The sequence below is a fragment of the Perca fluviatilis genome, chromosome 14, assembly GCF_010015445.1.
Source record: "Perca fluviatilis chromosome 14, GENO_Pfluv_1.0, whole genome shotgun sequence".
NCBI lineage: Eukaryota > Metazoa > Chordata > Actinopteri > Perciformes > Percidae > Perca > Perca fluviatilis.
Window position 1 is genome coordinate 32,153,314 of NC_053125.1, and position 26,453 is coordinate 32,179,766.

Sequence of the window (26,453 nt, forward strand, 5' to 3'; positions counted from 1 at the left end):
TATCACCAGTTAACATATGGGTGTATATTCCTCTCATATGTTAACCTGTGTTAATTTAGACTAAGTGTCCAATATATTGATGGAAATCACAAAACCCATTCAGTGGTGTGTAGTGTAGTGGTATAGATCATGTGTAAATTAGTCCGTCAATTTTTTTGTCCATGACATCCAAGGTTCGAATCCCAGCTAGATCCCAGCGTTTTTTCGTTTTATTTTTTTCCCGTTCATACAGTATGTGTCGTATTTGTGCGGCTAATGCTTAAACGGACATGTATGTGTAAGTGCTACTGCAGTTGAGTTTTCTGACTAGTAGTATGAGAAAACAGCCTTTAAAGATTACAAATTCCCACACATTTTGCATGACATTATGTGATAGGGTAAAAATAAATAACAGATTAGCATGAAACTTCCCCAGCTAATTACTTACATTAAGACATATATTTTTCCTACAATATATCATATCCCAGTTTGCTTACATTTTAGATAGGCCTACAGTGTTGTTTTAATGGTGAAATGTTTACTAATGTAAATTCACAAGTCGATCTGGGTGTCTCCGTGGCTTGCAGTAAGATCGAGACACAGTCGCCAGACAACGGATGATATTTCGCAGTGACAACGGCTAGTGTTTTCATGAATGTCTGTCGGGACCAGAATTAATGCTCAGCAACTCGTTTCTATCGTCAAGTTTCACAAGACACCGACAAATGAATGAAAAATAGTTTATTTCCTGGTTAGTCGGGAATGGGTCCTGAAAGGCCACGCCCACACCACATCTGCATCTATCACCAGTTAATTCAAAAACCAGTTAAACCGAAACACCGGTCCAGATTTACATGACGCTGATAATTGCCATTGTGTGTAAGTATTTTTTACTTTTTCATCTTTCCTTGTTTAATTTTACTGTAACTTATGTTTTTTTTTATTCATGCCACTCTCATATAATTGTTTTCCAGCTGCCTGTAAGACATATTACCAGACAGCACGCAGGAGCTTCAGCTAGAAACAACCAGATGTGACATCGCGGGCAGAAGCTGTGAAGAGCTCAGCTCGGAGTCGGTCGAGAAGAAAAGAGGGTAAGATTAGATCCGTTTGGTTAATGTGAATATTTTTCAGGTGCATTCATAGGCTAGATGTGTTGTGTCCGTAAGCAGTGCATTGCGCAGTACTGATTGTCTTTATTGATTGATTTTACAGCTGCTGGAAGCGAGACAGAGTGTGCTGGCTGCAGGTGAGGTGGTCATTTTGGAAGTGCGCCACATAGACATCCAGGACAACGCACCACATACGTCTGCTAAATGGACAGAATTCTGCCGGTTACATACAGCTCCGAGGCTGCCGTGGGTTAGATGTGGACGGTGCTGCTTCTCGTGAGCGAGGGATATTTGTTGTGTGTGCTGTGTGTCTCCGATGCTCTGTACACAGTTTTTTTCTGATTGCTTTTGTGTTTTGTGTCAATAAAGCTCTATCTATGAATAAACAGCACGTTCCTGGCAAATCATTTTAACTATGATAATCATGACATGAATATACAACATAGCATATATGAAATAAATATAATAAATTAATATATATAATTTTATTATAATAATAATGGCCCAGGTTGACCAATAACCTAACCCGTGACAGACCTGTCAACCAATCACGAGAGATTTTTCTTGTTTAAAAGTAGTGGTTTCAGCCAATAGTGAGTGAGAAAATGTCGTTCTCTGGCCAGGCGCCTATTCATATTCTAATTAGATCCATTAACACCTCCGCGGGGGCTCTCCACATACGTCATGGTTCGTTTCCGACAATATGTGGCACAGACGAACGTGACGTTCGCAGCCTGTAAATTGTCTAACTGCCGAAAATTAGGGGGATTTCCGGGCGTTTACAGGCATTTACGGGGACGGAAATCCCACTTTTCATGCAGTGCTTGAATGAACCATGCCAACAGCAACTTGTAAACCGTGCACTCTCGTGCACACGTTTAATAGGCGTTCCCTCTCGGGAGCAGGTAGAGTGTTGCGCATGTGCATTTTTTCAAAAAATGGAGAGGGCGGATCTTTTCTAAAATTCGGGAAAATCCTCCACTATACCTTTTAAGATGAGACCTGAGTGATTAGATCACAAGAGGACAGCTCTGAGTAAAGGTGAAAAACACTCGGGGTGCATTGAGATCAGATTTTAAAAAACACATTTGGAGGTGGTTTAGGCTCCATGTGTCCACGTTCTTAATAACACATTCCATCAACTGGTTTAGAGTGAATAAACTAGACTACGCAAAGCATAGTTTTGTCACAAGTTGACGTTATGCATGGTTGTAGATCGCAAACCAGCTTGCTAAATCAAAGAGTTTAGAAGCTAAGTTCTTTGGCTAAATGGAGAGAGCTAGCATTGTACAAGTTGGCCACCTGTGCAGGATCCTGGGTTGTGGCAGAGACATTTGGTGTTAGCGAGACAACCGTACATCGCTATGTATGCGCCATACCATTCAAGCTGTTGAACCATTCATCAATTTACCCGACGTGTCTGAAGCCCAGGCTATAGCGCACTGCTACTCGACTACGCTCCTTGTGCCACAAGTGGATGGGACCTGTATCCTGATCCTTCCCCCACCCGATGGATACCGAGACTATAGTCATGTGACTTACATGTTCGCTACGTCACAACTTATTCGGCAAAGTTGTTTCCATCTCCCATTTTGCGCATTAACTCTTTCTCAAGAAAAGGACAAAAATGCACATAAAAATATGTTGATGTAAACTAATGAGAACAGGAATGTGTCCTGGGCCACGTTATGGCTGCCTACTCAACTGAGAGCAGAACTACGCAAAGTATTTCTCATGCCAGAAACCACTAAATCGTGTGTTTGGGATGTTTAAATATATATAACGTTTCAGGTCACTAATTAACTCAGCTCACCTGGGCTGAGATTACTCAAGCTGCAGTATTTTCTCTCTCTCTCTCTCTCTCTCTCTCTCTCTCTCTCTCTGCTCTGTCTCTACAGGCCCAGCATGGTTTAGTTAGGTTATGGTTATATGTCCTAGGTTTGCCTTTGGCTAAGTTAACACTTTACAACAGCAGCACACTCTCCCCTCTGTCACTCATACACACCCTACACACTGACTCATCTGATCTACACATCCTGTTCTGTATATAGTCAATTTGGTTATTTAATTTTGTTTTCATTTATTAGCCATGTAAACAGCTTAGAGGAATATCTTTTTCAGAATAAGGGCAAAAACCGGAATCCTTTGCATATAAAGATGGTCCCTGTTGCACTGGATGACATGTTTCTTCATCACCATGAACACACACTGTAGTTCATTCACAAACACTCACTAGAAAACCAGCTGAGGATTAATCCGCTAATGAAAATAGTCCCTAAAAAATAAAGTCACTATTTCCTTATGTTTGTTTGATAGAAACTGTTGTGTGTTCTCCTCTAACAGATGTTTCTAGTGATGGAGACATAGAAGAGCAGCCGTACCTCTCTTCCTTTTTGTCTTCTTGGCTTTGATCACTATTTGTCCGTTACAGACGTCTTCTGTTCTCACTCCGGAGTAGATTGCAGCAGGATCACTCTCTGGAAAAGACATGACATTATCATTGATTAACTTTTACTACAATCAATAATACTATTTTCCATAGTATTAGAAAATGACTTCATAGTAGATACATTTTAGCAGCAAATTTCAGGATATAGCTTTAATACAGAAGTGTCAAAGTCTACATAAGGGGAAGTAAAACTTAAAATTTCACACTTTTCTTATCGTAACACGTGTTGCTGATGGCAGGGCTGAAATGGAAACCCGGTTCATGTGAAATGGACTTCACGCTAACAGAGCTGTTCTTTTATAGAGACATGTTGACCGCAGGAGGAACAAGTCACCATGACAACATGTCAGGGTGTCGCACAAACAACAGTTTGTGACACACAGTTTTGTTATTAACACACAAAATAATGTAAAAATGTGTCTACAGTATTTTCCAGAGAGACTGAACTAGATTTAGTTGAGCATCTTTGTTATGGCGCCATCAATATAAACTCAATAAAAAAAGGTTTTCTAACAAAACGTCCCTTTTTCAGGACACTGTATTTTAAAGATACTTCAAATCCAAATCACTTTAGAGATCTTCATTGTAAAGGGTATAAACAATGCAACTGGCCAGTCTGGTGCAGTACATGAGGAGGAGATGCACTGCAGTACTTAATACAGCTGGTGGCCACACCAGATACTACTTTTGATTTTGACGCCCCCTTTATTCAGGGAAACATTATTCCATTTCTGTTTGTCATATCTGTGAAACTTTTTCGGTTTATGTCTTAGTTGTTAAATCTTTTAATGTTCATGCAAATATTTGCATATGTTAAGCTTGCTTAAAATATAAAAGCAGTTGAAAGTGACAGGACGTTTCTTTTGTTGCTGAGTATATTTGTCTAACACAAACTTGACAGCTTGAGTGAGAGATTTATGCTTCTTGCAGCCTGTTTCTAACTGGCTTTAAGATGAGACCTGAGTGATCAGATCACAAGGACAGTACAGGTGAAAACACTTGGGGTGCATTGAGATCAGATTTTAAAAACCACATTTGGAGTTGGTTTAGGCTCCATGTGTCCACATTCTTAATAACACATTCCATCAACTGGTTTAGAGTAAATTGACGTTATGCATGGTTGTAGATCGCAAACCGTCTTGCTAAATCAAAGAGTTTAGAAGCTAAGTTCTTTGGCTAAATGGAGAGAGGTAGCATTGTACAAGTTGGCCAACTGTGCAATTGGTGTCAGCGAGACAACCGTACATCGCTGTGTATGCGCCGTACCATTCAAGCTGTTGAACCATTCATCAATTTACCCGACGTGTCGAAGCCCCGGGCTATAGCGCACTGCTACTCGACTACGCTCCTTGTGCCACAAGTGGATGGGACCTGTATCCTGATCCTTCCCCCACCCGATGGATACCGAGACTATAGTCATGTGACTTACATGTTCGCTATGTCACAACTTATTCGGCAAAGCTGTTTCCATCTCCCATTTTGCGCATTAACTCTTTTTCAAAAAAAGGAAAAACCACCTCAAGTCAGCGTAAAAACTTTTTTGCAAATTTGAGGAAGTATTTTCGAATTATGCCGTTTCCATCAACATTTTCTAATGCAATACATCAAAATGCACATAAAAATATGTTGATGTAAACTAATGAGAACAGGAATGTGTCCTGGGCCACGTTATGGCTGCCTACTCAACTGAGAGCAGAACTACGCAAAGTATTTCTCATGCCAGAAACCACTAAATCGTGTTTTTGGAATGCTTAAATCATACTGTTATTGATGTGTGTCTGTGTTTTGTTACTGTGCTGAAGCCTGCTCTTGGGAGCTTTGAAAGTTCCTTCCCTCAAAATTAAAATAGGCCCGAAAAATACACTAAAATGAATCCAACATATTATTGGAAAAGATAAATCGGCCTATTCGTAAAAACACAGGTGATATACGATAACTATAGCCACTATGGAAGCCATCACTATGGTAGCCATGCATAGAGACAGTTAAGCTAATGGAGTCACTGTGCCTTCCACATATACAGTATGTTTGACATTAAAACATGATGATATATGAATATGTAAATAGTAGCTTAGTATTGCAGGGCACCATAAAAGGTCACACTACACGTTATGGTAAGCCTAGTTTAACATGCAACTCAACACAGTATATGTAGTCGGGGACCCTGCTCGTGTCTCTTTCAGGTCAGGGGTCCTTGGCCTAAAACACCGTACCACACGTTATGGTAAAAAAAACATTTCCTGAGACACTAATGTGCTGATCTCTTATGACCAACATTAATGGAGGAGTCATTTCTATAGCTGCTGCTGGGTAAGTTCAACTTAATGTTTCAGTTTTGTAAGTTGAAATAACAGGAATTAATAATTCACTTCAAATTGTGCTCATTGGTAAAACAATGCAAATTAGCAACCCAGTCTCACAGCAGTTTGTGAAATGTTCATCTAATTAATCTATTGATTCATTTACACAGACACGTTTATCTTGTATTATTTATCTAACTCTAACCCTTTTTTAAACAAAACAGTAAAAACACAACTCAAACCTCCTTACCAATTTCTTTTCATTCCATCTACACTCCCAACTGTTTAAATCTCAACACATTACTACATAATAATCTGTTCACACAGAGACCATGGGCTTTATTATTCACTAGGTTCATCACAAGAGCAGACATGTTTTCTATGCTACTAATTTCAAATAAATTATATATTTGGAAGAACTGACTGCACCAAGGAGAGGGACATCATTTTACCACTAATTTGTCTTTTTAGCACATGGCAATATATCACTTTAATTCTAATTTCTGATCATCTGTGTCAGCTTCTAAAGCCTGCTCCTGTCTTTTAGTTGTTGTTCGTGAGATACCTACTGCTTTTACATTACATGTCATTTTATTACCCAAAGCGACTTCCAATTCAGTTCTTTCAACCCTGAAGGTACAAACTCCAGAAGTAAGAGCAAGAAAAACTAGAAAGAACCATATGAAAGTGCAGCGTCAAGAAATAGTAGGGAGCTCATTTCACTATTTAGGAGCCAGGACAGCAAACAGTCTGGACTTTTTGTGAGGGGGCAGCAAGCAGGTTACTGCTCTCTCAGGTGGAGGCCTAACACTTTCAACATCTGAGTTGTGTCTTCTGTGTGTTGCTGCTGGTACCTGGTGGTAACCATGCATTAAGATTTGATCTTGGCTGTTTACTGGTGGTGCTCCTCCTCCTTCCTTCTAAATCCCCCTTTCTTTTTTTGGCATTGTGTTGGGTGCGGCAGGCATGATTAAAACAAATAGTTTAAATACTTGTTTATTTCACACGCAAGATAACCTTCAGCTTTACACAGCCAGAATCCTGAATTACCTGAAGACATTAATGTATGGATCCCAATTATTATTAGAAAGAGAGAGACAGAGGGAGAGAGGGAAATAGACAGACAGAGAGAGAGAGGGGGGAGAGGGAAAGAGAGAGAGACAAAGGGAACCAGAGAGAGAGAAACAGAGACACATAGGGAAAGAGAGAGGGGGAGAGGGAAAGAGAGAAAACAAAAAGAAAAAAGAGAAAAAAAAAAAAAAAAAAAAAAGAGAAAAAAAAAAAGGAGAAAAGAGAAAGAAAGGTAAAAGGAGGGAGTGAGAGGACAGCCGGCATTGGAATTCAGAAATCTCCCGACCTGATATTTAAATTATTTATTCAATAAATATATTACTTTGACAGGAAAGCTGTGCACAAACATGAATAAATGCCTATATTCATTTATTTAAAAAAGGTCACTTTCTCTGTAGGAAGATAAAGGGAGCTGCTCAAGCCCTTTTTGATGTCTGTGTGTGCTTAAACAGAAATGATGTGAGTGTTTATTTGCATATAGATCGGGGAATTGAGATCCGACCATAAGTGGTCACTGAGGACACGTGGAGAAAGTTTCTGCTGCCAGGTGGGAACACACACACCTAGAGCTGTCTACTAGTGATCAGATCACTCAGACCAGATTAAGGTCAGAACGAGGTCTAGAGACTCCCAGACCCTCAGAGTTGGGAGGCATTACACTTTAACGTGGTTTAACTGGACTGTTTTCCTGATTCTCATGTGATTGTGATGTGAATATGAATCATGCTGCTCCTGAGGTTTCCTTAACAACGGCATTTTACTGTTTACATGAACATATTGTATTATTTTTATATATTGTAAGTGATCATAGCATACAAAGGTATGTAAATCTGCAAATTTATAGTGTGTATGTGTATATGTATCATCTTTTTATCATCTTTTTGTTTTGTCCTGTGTCCTGCAGTGAAGTGTATGCAGACCCCCACTCAGCTGAAGGGTTGCTATGAGAAAGAGGAAACTGGACGACCACATAACTGTTAGAGCTGTTTAACCACAGGGTACAAAACACCCAGACTCTCATGACATGCACAACACACCCTATTACCTACTAAAATATACCTTACAGTGTGACTGTTGTGGACTAAAAACATTTAATTAGTTTTTTTTTTAATATCCTTATTTTATAAAATTACTTTTCCCAAAACATCCTCTCAGGACATTTAAGAATGAACACACACACCGTCCCTCAGAGTCTTCTGAAAATCAATAAAAACATCTTTACCTCTGCTCCGTCTGATTGGCTGCTGCAGGTTAGGTGATATTGTGACATCACTGTATGTGACATCACCATCTCCAGCTTCATCTTGAGCTGAAATAAACCAAAGTTAATATCAATATCAATCACTGTAATCATTAAAGAGACATCCGTAAAGATGGAAACATGAGGAAGATTATGTGATTCTATCAAAAGCTCCGGAGCATGCTAAAGGGCCCTCGTGGTGAGGATGGTTTGTCAACAACAGAATAGTGATTCATGAGAATCCTAAGAGATGTTTGACTTGAAGAAACAGGTGTTTGAACACTTCACTCCAATTCTGAAATTGAAAATATCAAAAGTAAATTTAGATTTTGAACTGCAGCCAAATATGAGTCTTATTGAGACTAACCTTTAGCTTTCCTACGGATGCATCGTAGAACCAGGAGAACCAGGAGAACCAGGAAAACCAGGAGAACCAGGAGAACCAGGAGAACCAGTACACCGACTGAAACTGTGGTGAAGCCAGAGCTGGTGGAGGATGTAGGAGGACTTGTAGTCGTGTGTTTCTCTAAAATGAACAAAAAAATATTTAATTAAAAGCAAAGAAATAAAAGTAAGTAGATAACATGTTCAGCTATTTCACTGTTCATCCTTTTTTATGTGAAGCTTTAGACTTTTAACTTCAGTGTTGTGTATCATGTTTGTAATTGAGTGAATTCCCTTGGTCTAGTTAGAGTAGAAATATCTAATATCAGACGGTGTGTTAACCCAACCCTGGAGTGTTTCCTGGATACGCCCGTTGGTTTGGGGTGGTGTGAAGCTCATTGAACTCTGGTGCGGACCAAATAACAGAACTCTGGTAACTTAAATACAGAGGTCTCTGTTTGTTTTCCAAGTGCTTAAGATTTCGGTCACCTCATGGGAGAACCTAATCAGACACACACAGGAAGTGAACTAGAGCTGAAGATCTTTGCCCGAACCTGACGGGACCTGTGCGGTAAATGAGCGGTCAGGTGATGCGTTTCGATTAGCGAGTAAATGGATGCTGAGGAGGTGAAACGGAGGCTGGCCTCTGGAGGACTTATTTTATTTCTTTGTTCCAACTTCCAAGTGGCCTCTAGCCATGTTAAACATGTATAAATGACTCATTCTTGACGAAAGACAAAAGAGCTGTGTGCGTGCGGCGCAGACTCTTTTTTTTCTGTCTTTCCCTTTTCCGGCGAGTGGTGCGTGTGCCTGCTCGCGGTGTGGCGTGCTTGTCCGCGCTATTTTCCGACATGCACTCTAAAAATCACTGCTGATAGACGGCCTTTTGTACAGTCAGGCTGTAAACGGGTTCGGGCTTTTAAAAAGCTGTCAATCAAAATGTCCTTTTCGGGCTCAGGGCGAATTATGTCAGGCTCGGCACTTGTTGGGCCGATTACAGCTCTAAAGTGAACCTTTAATCAATGCATTAACTAGCCTGCAATTTCCACCTTGCACACAATTTACTGACGTATAAATGATTCAAGTGACGATAACTTTAAGATCGGTAACCTACAATGACCACACATCATCATCATCATCATCTCAAAGACAATGTTTGGTGAAACTGTAGGTGTGAAAGCGCCCTAAGATGAATAAAGACCTTTAACCTCCTCACCTGTGACAGAGACCCAGCTGGGTGGAGACTCTCCAACACTGCTGATGTGACACTTGTAGAGGCCTTCAGCAGACCTGGAAACATTGTGGATGGTCATGTGACCTGCAGGCTCATTCCTGATGAAGGAGCCATCTTTATAGAAACTAGCTGGGAGGTTGGAGGACGTCTCTGTTTTACAGGTCAGAGTGAGGTCTTCTCCCTCCATCACAGGGAGGACAGGACTCTGCAGGATCACTGGTCCACCTCAACACAGAGACAAACTACAGCATGTCATCCATTCACACACAGCTTCATCAATACTGACTCCACAGTCTGATCTTACCAGTGACAGTGATGTTGATGCTGTTACTGGTTGCTCCCTCTCTGGACTCACACCAGTAAACTCCACTGTCCACTGGGTCCATGTAGCTGATGTTACAGGAAGAACCAGCAGGTCTTCCCCAGCCATCTCCACACTGAGTCCTGGTTTTTATGGTCGTGTTCCTCCTCAGAGTCCATCCAGCTGAGCTGTCGTCCTCCTCACAGCTCAGAGAGACAGATTCATCTTTAAACAGCTGAGAGCTGCTGGGACTCACAGTCAGAGAGGCTGGAGGGAATTTATTGTATTTTCAGCAAAACTAAATTGCCCCATTGAATGTCACAAAAAAAGCACATCCCAACATTAAGAAAAAAAAAGAAGGTTTGAGCTAAATTGAAATAATGTTCTGTGTGGGTTTTCCCATTCCCTGTATCTTTCTGCCTGATTCGGTCCCACAGTACTCCAAAGATGTTTTTACATGTTATCCAGCAGGGAGTTCTTCAAACACATTTCTTAAATATATTTTTGTGTCTTGTGTCTTGTGTACCATAATGATAAAATGTTTGTCTGGTCTGAGTTTATGAGTTTTAGTCTGTGGCCAAAATTAGCTGGTAAATTAGCTCTCCAAGCTAAACGTTTGCTCAGCGCCGTTAAATTGTACGTACGGGGAGCAGGACGTTTCTACCCGAAGGTTATTGAAAAACAAACACTGTGGTGGGTCTATAACGTTGATGATTTCACATGAGTTTGGATTTTTTGTGTTACTTCAAAGCTGGTTTAAAATGAAATTGGAACTCTTGTTATAATAACAAGTTCTAAAGCCCAACCAAGCAAAAGTGCAGAATTATTTACAGTTCACTGATTCTTGAAACTTTGCCAAAAACAGGTTTTAATTTTGAAAATAAAAAGTTGGTTAAATTACAACATCTGAAGGTATATCATTATAGACCAAGGTCTTGGCTGTTCAGCAATGTACCAGTGTCACCTCCCCATTTTGTATTTTTTTCATAAAATAGGCGTTTTTAAAGTTATTACTTTGTTTTTGTCAACACCGTCAGACACAATAAAAAGCAAATTATTTTTTATTTCTGTGGTCTAATATGTATTTAGAGTTTTTAAATCATTATCTGGCATTCTTAGTACACATATATGCTGTTAAATGTTGAATATTCACCTTTGTTCCTTTTTTATACTGTTTCACGTGTATGCCTTTAAAAGATCTAACATCATACAACGTTTACTTTAAGCCTAAATAGAAAAAAAATGTTTTTTTATTTAACAAACATATATTTGTATTAAAAGGGACTATTACTTTAATAACTCAACAGCACTGAAGAAACATATTTTAAGCATATTCATTTAAAACAAATAAAACTCCCTCTGACGGTGGTGACTTTAGAACTGACGGTGGTGACACTAATCTGGTGACAGTGGCCTCATAACAACAAACAATTCCAAAATGTTTACCACACAAGATGGCTTCTTGCTTAACAACTTAATTTAACTATTGGGTCCAAAAAAATAACAATCCTGAGCATGCATATCATGTGAAAGAGTAGGTTTTTGTCACCACCGTCAGACGTCACCACCGTCAGGTTTTCTGTGACGTCCAGTCTGACGGTGGTGACAAAAAACTCCAAACAGTCCTTAACGGAGGCTAGAATATAATTGTTGATCACAGTAAATACGGGCTCACGGCTGTGGTTCAGCCGCAGCCTCAAGGCCGAACCACAGCTGTGAGGATATTCACGAAAACCTGACGGTGGTGACGTCTGACGGTGGTGACAAAAACCTACTCTTTCACATGATATGCATGAGTTGTTCACATTAGCCATCTTTTTTCCCCTCTATTGCTAGCTACTTCAGACCTCTTCTTAAAAAGTATACATTTATGTCATAATCCAATCTAAAAAATTTAATACAAAAGAGACGGTGTTGACGTGTTATGGTTGCGACAGTAGCAGTGTCGAAATATGAACAAGTTTAAGAGAAAATAGCAAATTTAAGGGAGCTTGAGCGATCTTGAAGCATGCAGTAGAGCTGACGGTTTGAAAATGGGGTCCTCAGGAATGTAGTTGACCTTGTAGTTGCCTGATTGTATTGCTTTTTATAAATATCTGACGGTGGTGACAAATATGTGGGACACATTTTGAGCAACCACAAAATAATAGTAAATATCGTTAAAAACTCACTGTTTGTAGTTTTTAAAACTTATAAGAATGTACTATTTCATGTGGTAAAGATATTTTTCAATTCAATTATTACTTTTAGTTTTTTTAATCAAGTTTAAATGATTATCTCTTATCCGAGGACAACTGATTTTGTAGGTAATGGGCCAGCAAATAATCATTAAATTAAAAAAAATAAACATAAACCTATAAAAGAACCTTACATATGTGCAAAGGACCCCCTGATTATAACTTTGATTCTTTTTATTCATGAAAATGTTATTCCTTTCCAACAGAATGAGCACTTTTCTTGGTGTGACATGTTTTTGGCAAAGTTTCAAGAATCAGTGAGTTATAAAACGGGTAGCTCAAATCAAGCGTTTTGATTGGTTCATAGATACATTACAATGATACAATAACCACATAGAATGCCTATGAAGGCCTTTGCACAATAAGGTTCACTCTGCGCCTGAGAAAAAAAAAATGTAAGACAAAAAATCATATAGCCGGTGCCACGGAGGGAAGCTGTTAATCTGCACACACACTGCCATGACACAGACCTGGTTTGAAATCAGCCTAATATCTCCTTACGTGTAGGCTACACTAGATTTAGAATATTTTCAGCGCTTCACCTTGCTGTCAGACAGCCCTTAATAAAGGGGAACTAAAGCTGTTATCTCTGCTCTCTTCAAAGCCACCAGACTCCCTTTTTATCAAAAAAAGGGATTTTACCTCACAGGACATGGGTGTTGTTGTAAGTAAGTAAGTAAGTAAGTAAGTAAGTAAAATTTATTTATAAAGCGCTTTTCACAGATAAAATCACAAAGTGCTGTACAAAAGAATAGGTAACACAAACAATATAAAATGTATATACATATGTAAAATTAAAGTGACACTAGTGAAAACCCATCAACCAAAAGCTTTCCTAAATAAACATGTTTTCAGATCCTTTTTAAAAGAGACAACAGAGTCTGCCAGACGCATGGACAGGGGCAAGGTGTGTTGCTCTTCCTCCATCTCTTAGTTAGTTTGTGTTATTGTGTGACTTTATTTAGTGTACATCTTAATAATTATTCCATAATTAATAAGGGTTTTATAAAAGCAAAAGGTCACTTCATTAATTAGCTAGATCAGGACCCAGGTGTTTTATGGTGAACCCCACACATTAAGTCCTTCTAAAATTTAAAAGAAAAATTAAGAATTATTATACTTGATAAAATATGCAAATATAATTAGAGAAACTATGAGCAAAAAGGCAAAAACTCAACTCAAATATCCAGACTGTGTGTGAAGTGGAATTTTATTTTAAAGTTAATTTGTCATTTGAACCCTTTTTCATTGTGTATCTTTCATAAAACAAAAAATACCAATTTTTTACCATAAACCCCAATCAGTTTTAGACTGTGGATATTTTTACTAACCTGAGTTTGTTCTGCAGCAGAGCAATGAGGTCAACACTAAAATGATAAACAAGATCCGAGTCAGAAAATATACACTGGTTGATTCTAACTTTGCTGTGTGATAAGACAAGACAAGTATACACAGTATGTTTAATTAAGTAATATTTGTAAGTAAGTGCAAGTGATAGGACCAGTAGAAGGTCAGAGACTCAAAAAAGATGACCTTGTGTGTGTAATCTTCATCATTTCATTTTAATTCATTATTTTCTTCATCATTAATAAGTATATTGATTGCAGTTTGATCAGCTCAGAGTTACTTACGGAGCCCAAGACATGTTTCCTTCATTCTCCCTCTTGGTGATGTGACAAGAAACACTTAGAATCTTTTTGTCAGAGCAGTTAGACCCTCCCACTTCCTCTTTGAATGGAGTGTATTGGCTGTGCGGTTTTCTCTCCAGTAGATGACAGGAAAGAGGTCATTTAGTTAAGTTAACCTTTGACTTCAGATACAACACAGAGTCATGTCCCCTGCAGGGGTGTATCAGTGGACAGAGGAGGAAAACAGAGGCCTGAAGGATGACTTTGTTGGGTGATGTAGACCGATCCACCTGCAGCTGAGAGGAGTGCACCTGGGCGACAGGCTAGAGTTGGCTGGGATCACTAAGGAGCCTCCACAAGAAGGTTCAGAGCTGGCTCTACTTCCTACAGAGGCTCAGAGGATTTAACATCTGCTACCAGTTTGTGGTGGCCATTTTGCTGCTGGGGTCATAGACTGAGGGCTAAAGATACTAAAGGTTCTGACACACCAACCCGACGGCGTAATACGTCTCCATAACAGCAGACGGCGCTAATTTGTATTGTTGCCCAAAAAATGAAAACCGGAAATGTTGATGGCCATTGACTCCGATTGCCCGCCCCTCTATTCTACATGTCAAATCAGACAAAATGAAAGCCGACAGCTCCTCCGACTGATGACAGCACAGAACACACCAAACAGACTCGAGTCACAGACCTCACCAGACTGTCCGATGGACGATTATCGGGTTTGTGTGTCAGGGCCTTTACTTAACAAGCTATTTAGAAAGGTGGCTCATTGATTGGAGGAGTAGTTGATCTGGACTCTCTGAAGGCGGTGACCAACAATGCTCCAAGACTCATGATTTGTGTCCATGTCTGTGTTTTCTTAAGACAGGGATCTCCCCTCTTCTTGCCAGCATTGGACTCTTGATGATCTCTCCACTAGCAGTTATCAGTTTCTCTTCACTGACAAGCAAAGAAAACAGGCTGCACCTTCCTACAACAACACAGCTGCTCCTGATTGGACAAAAGCTTCACTTGTGGGCTGTATGTTCCCGGATTTCAAAACAGAACGATATGGCGGCTGGTTTTGGAAATATTTTCTTATACCTCTTTCACAATGACCTGGGTTTACCCAGGGTATTCTGATTAGTGTTCAACCTTTATTTTGGAAATGAAAACCAAGCCAATCTACATGGGTATATCCCTGGTCATGACAATTCAGGTACGACCTGCCTCAACTAACTTATTCAAACGCGTCTGGCTTTTAAAGGGAATGAGAGATAAAACTGATTGGTTTATTGCATGTTACGCCCAAAACACACCTATGAATGAATAAAGACACTAAGAACAACCCTTTTGAACCATGCGCCTGGCACATGGACCCTTTTTTTTCGCCGTTAAACAAGCCAGAGTGGATTTTTCCACGCCCTAAAAGCACCTGCGCCATGCGATTCACGCCGTGCACTTTTAACAGATCGTTAAAATAGGGCCCTATGTGTTTTATGAGTTCTTCTGCCTGTGGGAGGGTTTCAGTTACTTTCCATGTTGGGAGGTTATCTTCATACAATAGCTGCTCGGAGGCCTGCTGTTGCATCCAGTGTTCTTAGAGCAGGAGAGAAGTAAAGGCTTCAAAAGAAGTCTAGTCAGTCTAATAACACAATAACTAATCAGTTTCTTTTATTTTAAGTTGATTTTACATTTTTAATTTTAGTCTGGTTTATTTGCACAGTTAAATTAATGATTACAATTCATGAAATCCGTGTCATGTTACTGAGATAATATTTGATGAATTATAATATAATGTTAATTACAGTGGCATATTCCCTGTTTTTCCAAGCGGATCCTCATAGGTGGAGTTTGACATTCGAGCCAGGGGGGGCAAAAATACTCATTGTAGAAGCTGAGACCTGTCCTACCATTTGGGGAACACAGCACGAGCACATATGGACAAAACAAACTACTAAATAAACATATATGTTTATTTTTAAAGCAGATTTAGTATTACATTGTAACAATTTAACAATTCACCGTTGTGAAATCCAATCGTGGCACGGCTGTCTTGGAACACAACAGACAGACGGTGGTGGAATGCCCCGACACTTAAACTCTACTAAAATGTAACGGTGAACAATCAGTGTTCAACCTACACCAAACGCAGAAATCACACCATAAAACGTTAAGACACGTTAAGAAAAAAGATCTGTATTTTGCAACCCAGTCTCACGCCAGGTCGTTATATAGTTACGTTATTTTGATTTATTAATTTGTGTACAGGTTACGATTTTGTCGTTTTTTCGTGTACATGCAATGATTTTTGAACGTGTACAGGTCACGCTTTTCGAACCTGCTCTGGGGGACGCAACAACGGGGAAATGAGGCGCCGCATGCCGGCCACAACAACGAGACAGGGCCGCCTACTCGCCGGACGCAACAACGGGCGCAGGAGCACAAAACAACGGGGAAATGAAACGCCACAATAACAGGACGGTTATGGTTAGGAAAAAAGAAGAACGGGGAAAGGAACCGTCACACGCGGGACAAGCTGAAAAAGGAACTGCAACACGTGGGACGCGATCCCCGGTCTCCCGGGTGAAAGTCCTGTGTTTTCTGACCCATCCACCACCCCGACCAACCTCCTTGCGCGGCCTTTCGCCTTATCAATACTACTCGCTACCGTCAGCGTTCTGGGATCACGAAATATGCTTCCCATTAAAATGCATTGCTTTCAATTTTGGCACACAAAGAAAACGCCACTTACGTGTCCTGTCCACGACTTAATAGATTACATAACGTAACTATATAACGAACTGCCATGAGACCTGGCTGGTATTTTGACGTAATCCAATGACAAAAAAAAAAGTAATCCACAGCGATCAGTAGATCCACATAAAGGGTCACGGTGTATCCAGCAAGGCCTACGTGTGTCACATGTACCAGTCAGCCTCGAACAGATGAATGAGGCCTCCACTTCACTGTTTAAACAAAGTGGAATAAACGTATAAAAGTTCAAATCTACACAAAACGCGCAACACAGCCACTCCTGTTCGGTGGCCATAGCTTCACAATGTCCGCAGGTGCACCACCAGTTTCCCCGACTACGAGGCTCTGTTGCGGCATAGCTCTCTCTCTCGTAGCCCTTTCACTGAGCTCCCGCAGCTCTTCGTCTGTACACTTACAAAGTTCTCAATGCTTCAGTTAACATGTAGGGACCCTCACCATGCTACCGTTGAAGTTTGGTAATATTTTGAGCCTTTTTTGTGGTATAAATAGCGATTTGTTTTTACTTTCCCTGTGCCCAGAATACTAGCTAGCGTTGTAAGCTAGGTTAACCAGCGGTCCGCACTAGCTTCGTTGAAGCTCCAAACACAATCAATTAGCATGAAAACATGTCCCAGAGAACGACAGAGTGGGGACACATCCATTATTAACTCCTAGGTTCGTCCTTTAAGCCTACAGTCAAACTAAAAAGGCTGAACAACAGACGTGTACTTTTTTTCATTTATTTTTTTAAATAGTTTATTTATATAACATTACAGACAAATACAATACAAAACACAAAGAACAAATAGCACAACATTACATCAGATATACAGTATACAGGGGTACAGCCATAGTAAGCCTAAGCGGACAAGCTGGTAGGCAGAGAAATAAATAGATAAATATATATAATAAAACCTTATCAATGAACCTTTGAATGAACATTGTTTGTTTTTATTTGTTTGTTGTTTATGTGTAGGTAGGTGTGTATGCATGTGCGTTTATGGATATGCCTTTATGTATTGTTGTGAGTGATTTGGACCTTGAGTCTGTAATAAAAGCTTGATGATGATGATGATATAGATCCAGCGTTCTTACGGCCTTAGTGTTTTTTGAGTACTTAATTGAATTCATGTAATTTCTAAACTCAGCCATAAAGCCAAAAAAGAATGGTTTAGAACCACTGAATTTGTTTCTATGGATGTGGTATTTAGCATATAGAAATAAAAGATTTATAATAAAGTGTTTACCTTCGTATTCAGCTTCAAAGTCAAACATACCAAAAAAAAAACATCCTTAAAGCAAAATGAAAAATCTGGGATTAATACTGAGTGGATGAATTTTAGGAACTCTGACCCTAATTTTACTGTATGGGGACAGTTCCAAAAAAGATGTGACACATTTTCCTCAGTGCTATTACAAAACGAGCAGTTAGACTCAATATCCTGTTTGTACCTTTGAAGGAAGGGTTTTGCTGGGTAAAACCTGTCTATTAGTTTAAACGAGACTTCTTTCACTTTATTAGTAACAAGGTATTTAAAAGGTAAGGACCACACTTTCTTACAAGGAATATTCTCGACAAAACCATTACAGTATGGAATAACAGAGGGAATAGTAACAATGTCAGACTGGAATAAACCTCTAATTTTCTTATTAACGCTGCGATTTTCAGTTGGGAAGCACAAACCACCCACATAAGTATCAGTTAATATGATTGGATAGGTAGGTGGTTGTGGGAGAGTATAACCCTTTAACAACATTATAATGCCAGTGGGGATTGCATCAAAAATAATGGAATATTCCTTGACTGTTACTGGAATTTGATATTTTCTTAGGAAATCTGAGTATTCGTATAGTTTACCATTCGGATCAACAAGTTGACCAACAAGAGTAATGTTATTTGTTTTTGTAGAGAATGTTCTCGTTATTCCAAATGTAGCATTTGTGAGGTGAGAAGTTATGCTTAAATATGAGAGACCACGCCAAAAGCATTTGCTTGTGAAAATTATACACTTTGATTGGGATTTTGCTAATATTGTAATTGCACATCAATAAAAACTTCAGGCCACCAACTTTAGAAAAAATATAATTAGGGATAAAGTTCCATAAGGATGTGGGGTTATTAAGAAATTGTCTAATCCAGTTTATTTTGAAAGTGGTAGATAATGTGGTGAAGTCTAAAAAGTTCAGAAGATTGTGGATTGTGGTGTCATCAGCAAGTTGACTGATTATAATCTGCCTATCTGCAATTAAGATTCCTTGTAAGGCACTGTTTGAAATATGAAGAGCCAGGAGTTGAGAAGCTATTAAGAACAAGTAGGGTGAGATAGGGCAACCTTGCTTAACCCCACGAGACACATTAAACCTTGGTGATGTACCAAGTTTTAATTTTACTGCACTATTGCCATTTTTATACAGGGCTCTAATAGTCTTACAAAAAAGGGACCAAAACCAAATTTATCAAGAGCTTTCAAAATGAAGCCATGTTCAAGAGAGTCAAAAGCTATATTGAAATCAAGAAACAAGAGGAAGCTGTTATCATTGATGAGATTGCTATAGTCTATAGCACATCCAAAATCAGTCTAACATTGTTAGCAATATGACGTTACCTCATGAAACCAGATTGTAACTCATCTATGATAGAGTCCAGAACGTACTTCATTTTATTAGCGAATATGATAGCCAACACTTTATAGCCTTTATAGTCATTATTTAGCAGTGTAATTGGACGCCAGTCCTCTAAATTTTCTTTATCTTTATTTGGCTTTGGAATCAGGGTGATGATACCTCGAGTCATACTTGTTGGAAGAGCTTCATTACGAATGCTTTCTAAGAAAACATTTAGCAAAAATGGGGACAGTTCTTTCTCAAACATTTTATAGAACTCAGAGGTTATACCATCACACCCTGGACTTTAATTACATTTAAGATTATTAATAGCTTTCAGAACATCAACATTAGAGATGTTATAATCACATGCATCCCTATCTTCTGCGGAAATAACTTTACAGTTGTTGATTGAGTCTATGAATGAGTCAGCTGTCACTTCACAGTATTTGGATGTGTATAGGTTGATGTAAAAATGGTGGCAAAAGGCAGATATATCTTTGTGATTATCAATTATCTGGTCATCTATTTTTAGTTTGTTGAGCGTATCAAGAAGAGATCTAAGTTTCTCTAATCTAAAAAAGTAGACTGAGTTTTGTTCTCCCTCTTCTAACCATTTGGATCTAGATCGAATGTATGCACCCTTAGCTTTTTCTATATATAATTCATCTAGTTTATTTTGTAAGTGCATATATTCAATCCTCTCCAATTCAGATAAGGGCTCCTTTTGACAAAGAGATGCCTGTTGTGTAGTAGTCTCATCTTCACTTGCTCTTTTTTGTTTAGCCACACTGTTAAATATTTCCCTGTTAAATAACAGGAAATTACTGGCAGCAGGGTTACCATTATTTTCCTGTTATTTTAACAGTTTATTCTTGTTAATGTTTTTTTACAGTGCACTCCCCGTAATGTTTTTTAACAGGACTTTACTGTAAATCATAGAAAAAACAGGAAATTACTGGCAGCAGTGTTACCATTATTTTCCTGTTATTTTAACAGTTTATTCCTGTTAATGTTTTTTTTACAGGAAATTGATGTTAAATCACCATTTATTTTGTTTCCATTAAATATTGCTTTTTAAATGTAATTTTAATTATTTTATGTGTACCACTGATTGTAATAGACATATTCTAGCATGAGTTAATACAAAAATAAGCATAATACATTTGTTAAGTGAAAGAAAACTATCTAGTTCCGTGTTGAAATTAACTTTTTTTTATTGTAATACAAACACTGAAAAGGTAAATACTTACAAATGTAAGCACACATAGATTGGATCAATCACAGAAAAATACATCATGTTCATTGCTGACATCTACAACACTGTGGGCCCTATTTTAAGGATCTAAGTAAGGCGTGCAGGGCGCGCAGGTGTGTTTAGAGCATGTCCAAATCCACTTTTGCTAGGTCAACAGGCCCTGGTCCTAAAGGGTTGTTCTTAGTGTCTTCATTAATCAGAGGTGTGTTTGGGCGAACATGCAATCAACCAATCAGAGATCATCTCCCATTCCCTTTAAAAGCCAGGCGGTTTGGAGCATTGCTATTATGATGGAGGATTTATCTGTAATCTTCTGCATGTTTGTCTGTGTGTGTGTGTGTGCTGTATGTCCCTGTGTGTGTAACAAGCATAGTGTGTGTGTGCTGTGTACGCAGCCTAGGAGCATTTTACTAATGCTCTGTTAAAATAACAATGAAATGCTGCGTTATTGACTTTAGACCAGGTTTGTGTTGGTCAATGGTGCCATCACTTCCCACTGCCTCAAGATAGCAATACACCCAGAATGCACCTGAACACACCTCCCTGTAAGACCAGCACACCCAGAATGCACCTGAACACACCTCCCTGTAAGACTCAAACTCCTGGTCACTCAAAAATGTTACACATAGGCTGAGATTAATGACAAACAAATCTCATGTTTATGGCTTAAAAATAGTTGTAGCAAATACATTTTTAAACCCAAATACATTGTTCAATATAACAAAATACTGAACCTCAACACTTAATGTTACCCAAACCACTTAAATTCAACGTGGATGAATACATTCAAGCTAAGACTTAACTTAAATTCATGGAACTCCTGGTCAATACTGTAAAGAGCAATAAACAATAATAACACTGTCACTGCTTAGACCACTAACCATTTTGTAAAACAAAGCACACAATGAGGATCCTTTGGAACGTCTTGGTTCTAAGAGAGAGAGAGAGAGAGATCCATGAATTTCATTTTGATCCAAAATTAAATCACATGGCTTTACCAAAAGCTAATTTCAGGAACAGAGCACAAAACAGACAGAATAACATAAAATAATAGAAAGTGTGATGAGTAAAAGTAATTGAAAGAACAAAAACAGAATGACAAAAGAGCATGGAAGAGGAGTTCAGCATTCTAACTTTGAAAGGGAGTTGAGAATGAATTTCCCCAGTCTCCTGAATCATTGCTGTTTGAACATATGTGTAATGTATACATCTAACTCACCATTTTCAAATGAAATCCCACTGAAAGTCCATGAGCCCCACGCGAAGAGGATGGTGACGTGTGAATTGACCGTTTTTCGTTTTTTTCCTCTTTGCAACCTTTGTCCTTTTTTTCTGGGTTTATACCCACAAAGCATCTGAAAAAATTATACACTAGTTGAAAATCTAGTAATTCACACAGACTAACAGCACAACAAAGTCAACAAATACATGAACTAGTACATGAACTATACTCAACATGCACTATTTTCTTGCCTCTATGAATATTGTAAGTTGCACTCAAACTTTCTAAAGCAAAGTTAATTGCTAAATCCCATCACCAGACCTGTTAAAACCATGCTTGAGCCACAGCTAGGCCAGAACAAATGCAGGTTTTAACAGACAATATCTTACCTCTGGATGAATTCAAGCGTGCAGGCTGCCTCCTCTTGGTACTGTAGGTTAAAGATGTAAAAACAGGAAGAAAAAAAAGACGCCAGTTCTGTCACAAAGGTGGACTGGGTCCCTTCGCACACAATTTGGCCCTCAATGCTGAGCATCCAGCGCTGGAAGCGGCTTCCCGTTTCTCCTGAAACAAATGTTTTAACTTTCAAATTTCTGTTTTAGTTTTCATTTTGAATACAGAGTTTAGTTTGATAACATTGAATTCACTACATACAAGATATGGGAGATCATCTTGATCAGCAGTGTGATCAGGGATGGTACCCTGCATCTGCATCTGTAATTTAAAACAAAAACAAATGTACACATTTATCTACAAGTCAATGATAATCCAAACAGCAAAAAAGCACAAAACCGGGTGCACTATCCCAATGCAATTAAAAGAGAATAGCTGTTCACATAGATACAGCACTAGCCCAATCAGTAGTGGCTGTTTTGCTGGATTGGACAGTTTGTAGCCCAAACTGCTATAATCCATCAAAGATGAGCAGCTGACATGAAATCATCAAATACAGTCTTAGACCAACTATCTAGCATCATTAACAGCTATCAGTAAATGTATTTAGCCGTTTGATTTTCAGGATGAACCTGCTTTAACCAGACGTGGCAATGAATGAAAGACATGGCAAGAATGGCACACAAACTTGACCACGGGAATGCTACTTAGGCATAACGTTAGCCTATTATTTATAGATTTAGATCGTATACATGAATGGACATTGAAATAAATTGTTTTCTAAGATTAATGGACAAACTATCGAAATCTTGCTAGCTGGAATCACCTAGCAGCTAGCTAGCTAAGTTAGTTAATTTCATTGACATATATAAAAGGTTCATTTCATGTCATGCAAGTCCGTGGCATTTAGTATACATCAACATCACTGATGTTAAAACTATACATGACTTTAAAGAAATTCGAGTTTATCTCACCTGATTATTGAGATTTTGGTCGATATTACAACCGCGATCTTCCGACATGGATCTCCGTGTGTTTGTTGCAGGTTCAAATGCCTTTCTACGCGCTCCTTCCCAGAATCCAAAAAATACTGTATGAACATGTTATTTCAGATAGATGTGCGGTTAAATAACAAAAATGAGTGTTATTTAACAATGAGATGTAAAATAACAAACATTTGGTGTTATTTAACAAATATTCCCTAAAAATTGACAGTAAGGCGCAGTTATTAAATATAACAGGTTAATCATGTTGAAATTTGGGTGTAAATTTACAGAAACATTTAACAGTGCAAATTAGCACCAAACTTCCTAAAGAACTTTCCTAGCTCATATTTTAACAGTTCCCAATTCCTCCCATAAGCTTTCTGGGTTTCTGCATGGTTCCAGTGGGTTGGTATAAGATCCTTAACTTTTTCTTTGACCTGTGCGTAGTTCAGAAGAGAACTATTCAATTTCCAGAAAGATGCTTTTGGGCCTGTATGACTACCAGGGAAGGATATTGATAGATAGATTGCTTTATGATCAGTCAACAGTGTATTATAAAAATGAACTAAAATGTTATAATTTATCAGGCATCTGGAAACCAGCCAATTATCAATTCTACACTGTCTTGATCTGTCTTTAATAGACCAAGTATATTGTCGCTCACTAGGAAACAATTGCCTTCAGACATCAACTAGTTCAAATTTCTCCATAAAACATTTCAGAGTTGAGTTGAAGGATACAGAATCCCATGGGGGGGATCTGTCTATGGTGTTATTTAGGGCTATATTAAAATCCCCACCTAAGATTAGAGAAGCATTGGGATATTTGGTTAACCAGTAAGAGACTTTATCTTCCAAAGTATCAAAGAGTGTATTATTTTCCAGAGAGGAGTGGTATCCATAAATGTTGATTATAATAATATTAAGATTGTTTATGGCTATAATCATACTGACAAAGTGACCTGAAACATCTGTATTGGTCTCCATAACATGTCCCTTAAAGTTATGTTTGAAAGCCCCTACTCCAGCCAATTGTTCAGATCCATGTGCTAGCCATATGTCGTTCCCCCATTGTGATTTCCAAAATTTAGAGTCATTTGGAGTTGAGTGACATTCTTGAAAAAAATAAAAACCTGCCTTGTAGTTTTTTGCAAACAAAAATATAGCCTTGCGTTTCACATTATCTTTCAGACCCCTGACATTAATTGACAATAAAGACAAAGACATAGAACAATACTATGAAGAAAACACATAACTAGAGAAAATTTAAATTTTTTTCTCTATGAACACTTAATTACGGTGGCCGGGAAGTGCAATGCAACATTACAAAGAATGAAACACTTTTACAAAGCTTGAGACAAATTTACATTTTGGAAAACAAATTTACATTTTGGAAAACAAATTTACATTTTAGAAAACAAATTTACATTTTGGAAAACAAATTTACATTTTGGAAAACAAATTTACATTTTGGAAAACAAATTTACATTTTAGAAAACAAATTTACATTTTGGAAAACAAATTTACATTTTAGAAAACAAATTTACATTTTGGAAAACAAATTTACATTTTGGAAAACAAATTTACATTTTGGAAAACAAATTTACATTTTAGAAAACAAATTTACATTTTGGAAAACAAATTTACATTTTGGAAAACAAATTTACATTTTGGAAAACAAATTTACATTTTAGAAAACAAATTTACATTTTGGAAAACAAATTTACATTTTAGAAAACAAATTTACATTTTGGAAAACAAATTTACATTTTGGAAAACAAATTTACATTTTAGAAAACAAATTTACATTTTGGAAAACAAATTTACATTTTAGAAAACAAATTTACATTTTGGAAAACAAATTTACATTTTAGAAAACAAAATAACATTTTGTAAAACAAATTTACATTTTAGAAAACAAATTTACATTTTGGAAAACAAATTTACATTTTGGAAAACAAATTTACATTTTAGAAAACAAATTAACAAGATGCAAAACACTTTTACCAGTCCTGAAACAAATTTACAAATGACAGATTCTTCCGAAAGGGAATGTACCACATACCGGAAGTGATGAGGTGTTGTATACATGTCGCCTTGACTACGGCAGTTATGGATCGAATGCGTCAATAGAGCCGCCATCTTGGAACAGGGGAGGCACTCCCTTATATACTGTCTATGGGCCGTCTTTAATGCATCAGCGTCAATGTAGGCAAAGGTCTAACGGAAATAAAATCACTATAAATCGTCAAAATCTCATGCGATGTTGTAGTTTTTTTAAACAAAAAGACAAAGAGACTAATTAAGGTGTTAATACAAAGAATATTTATTATAATCAGTTCACAGATATGAGTACAAACGGAAACTTCACCCTTCTGAACTAAGAGGTTCTGCTTCAAAGTGAAGTTTAAACAGACTGAAATGTCCAGGCTCACTCCCCCACTAATGATTCATTTATTTCTGCATGTAGTTATTCATTTAACGAGACTTAAAGTCATGTTTCGTCATCCACAGTCCGAGTCCCGCCAGACTCCCTTTAGGAAACCTGTGATTTAAACTTCAGCAGGTTGTGACAGTCCGCTCCGCTCAGTCCTGGATCTGATTCTCCCGGGCTTCCCTTCCCTCCAGCGGGCCCAGCAATACGGCCTGGGTCTCCAGCTGCGTGGTGTCGTTTTGGCTCCCAGGAATGGGCAGTGAGCTCCAGGTCCTGCAGCTGCAGACGGACTCAGCTGCCCCCCCGCTGTAGCTTCGATCCGGCCGCGGCTGTCGATACGTTCCCCGTTTTTCCAATGTTTCTGTCAGGTCGGCGTCATATAAAAACTCCAAACACCGACCACACGTAAAGTCACCATAAACTTCATTCACGCCATATACTCAACAACACAAATTGACTGCGCTCCCCCGCAACACCCCAACACCTCATCACTTCCGGTGTGTGGCGCATTCCCTTTCGTGAAGAATCTGTCATTTGTAAATTTGTTTCGGGACTTGTAAAAGTGTTTTGCATCTTGTTAATTTGTTTTCTAAAATGTAAATTTGTTTTCTAAAATGTTATTTTGTTTTCCAAAATGTAAATTTGTTTTCTAAAATGTAAATTTGTTTTCTAAAATGTAAATTTGTTTTCTAAAATGTAATTTTGTTTTCCGAAATGTAAATTTGTTTTCTAAAATGTTATTTTGTTTTCCAAAATGTAAATTTGTTTTCTAAAATGTAAATTTGTTTTCTAAAATGTAATTTTGTTTTCCGAAATGTAAATTTGTTTTCTAAAATGTTATTTTGTTTTCCAAAATGTAAATTTGTTTTCTAAAATGTAA

At 38.2% G+C, this 26,453-nt stretch overlaps 1 protein-coding gene across 1 annotated transcript in view; it reads right to left on the reverse strand.

Moving 5' to 3' along the window:
• LOC120572607 (low affinity immunoglobulin gamma Fc region receptor II-like) overlaps positions 1-26,453 on the reverse strand; it is a 243,189-nt gene that overhangs the window by 20,978 nt on the left and 195,758 nt on the right. Inside the window, exons 3-7 of the mRNA XM_039821928.1 lie at positions 10,074-10,337; positions 9,737-9,994; positions 8,519-8,677; positions 8,134-8,220; positions 3,473-3,568 (exon numbers count right to left, since the gene is read on the reverse strand). Coding sequence (XP_039677862.1) covers positions 3,473-3,568; positions 8,134-8,220; positions 8,519-8,677; positions 9,737-9,994; positions 10,074-10,337 — 864 coding nt within the window. The remainder of the gene's footprint in view (positions 1-3,472; positions 3,569-8,133; positions 8,221-8,518; positions 8,678-9,736; positions 9,995-10,073; positions 10,338-26,453) is intronic.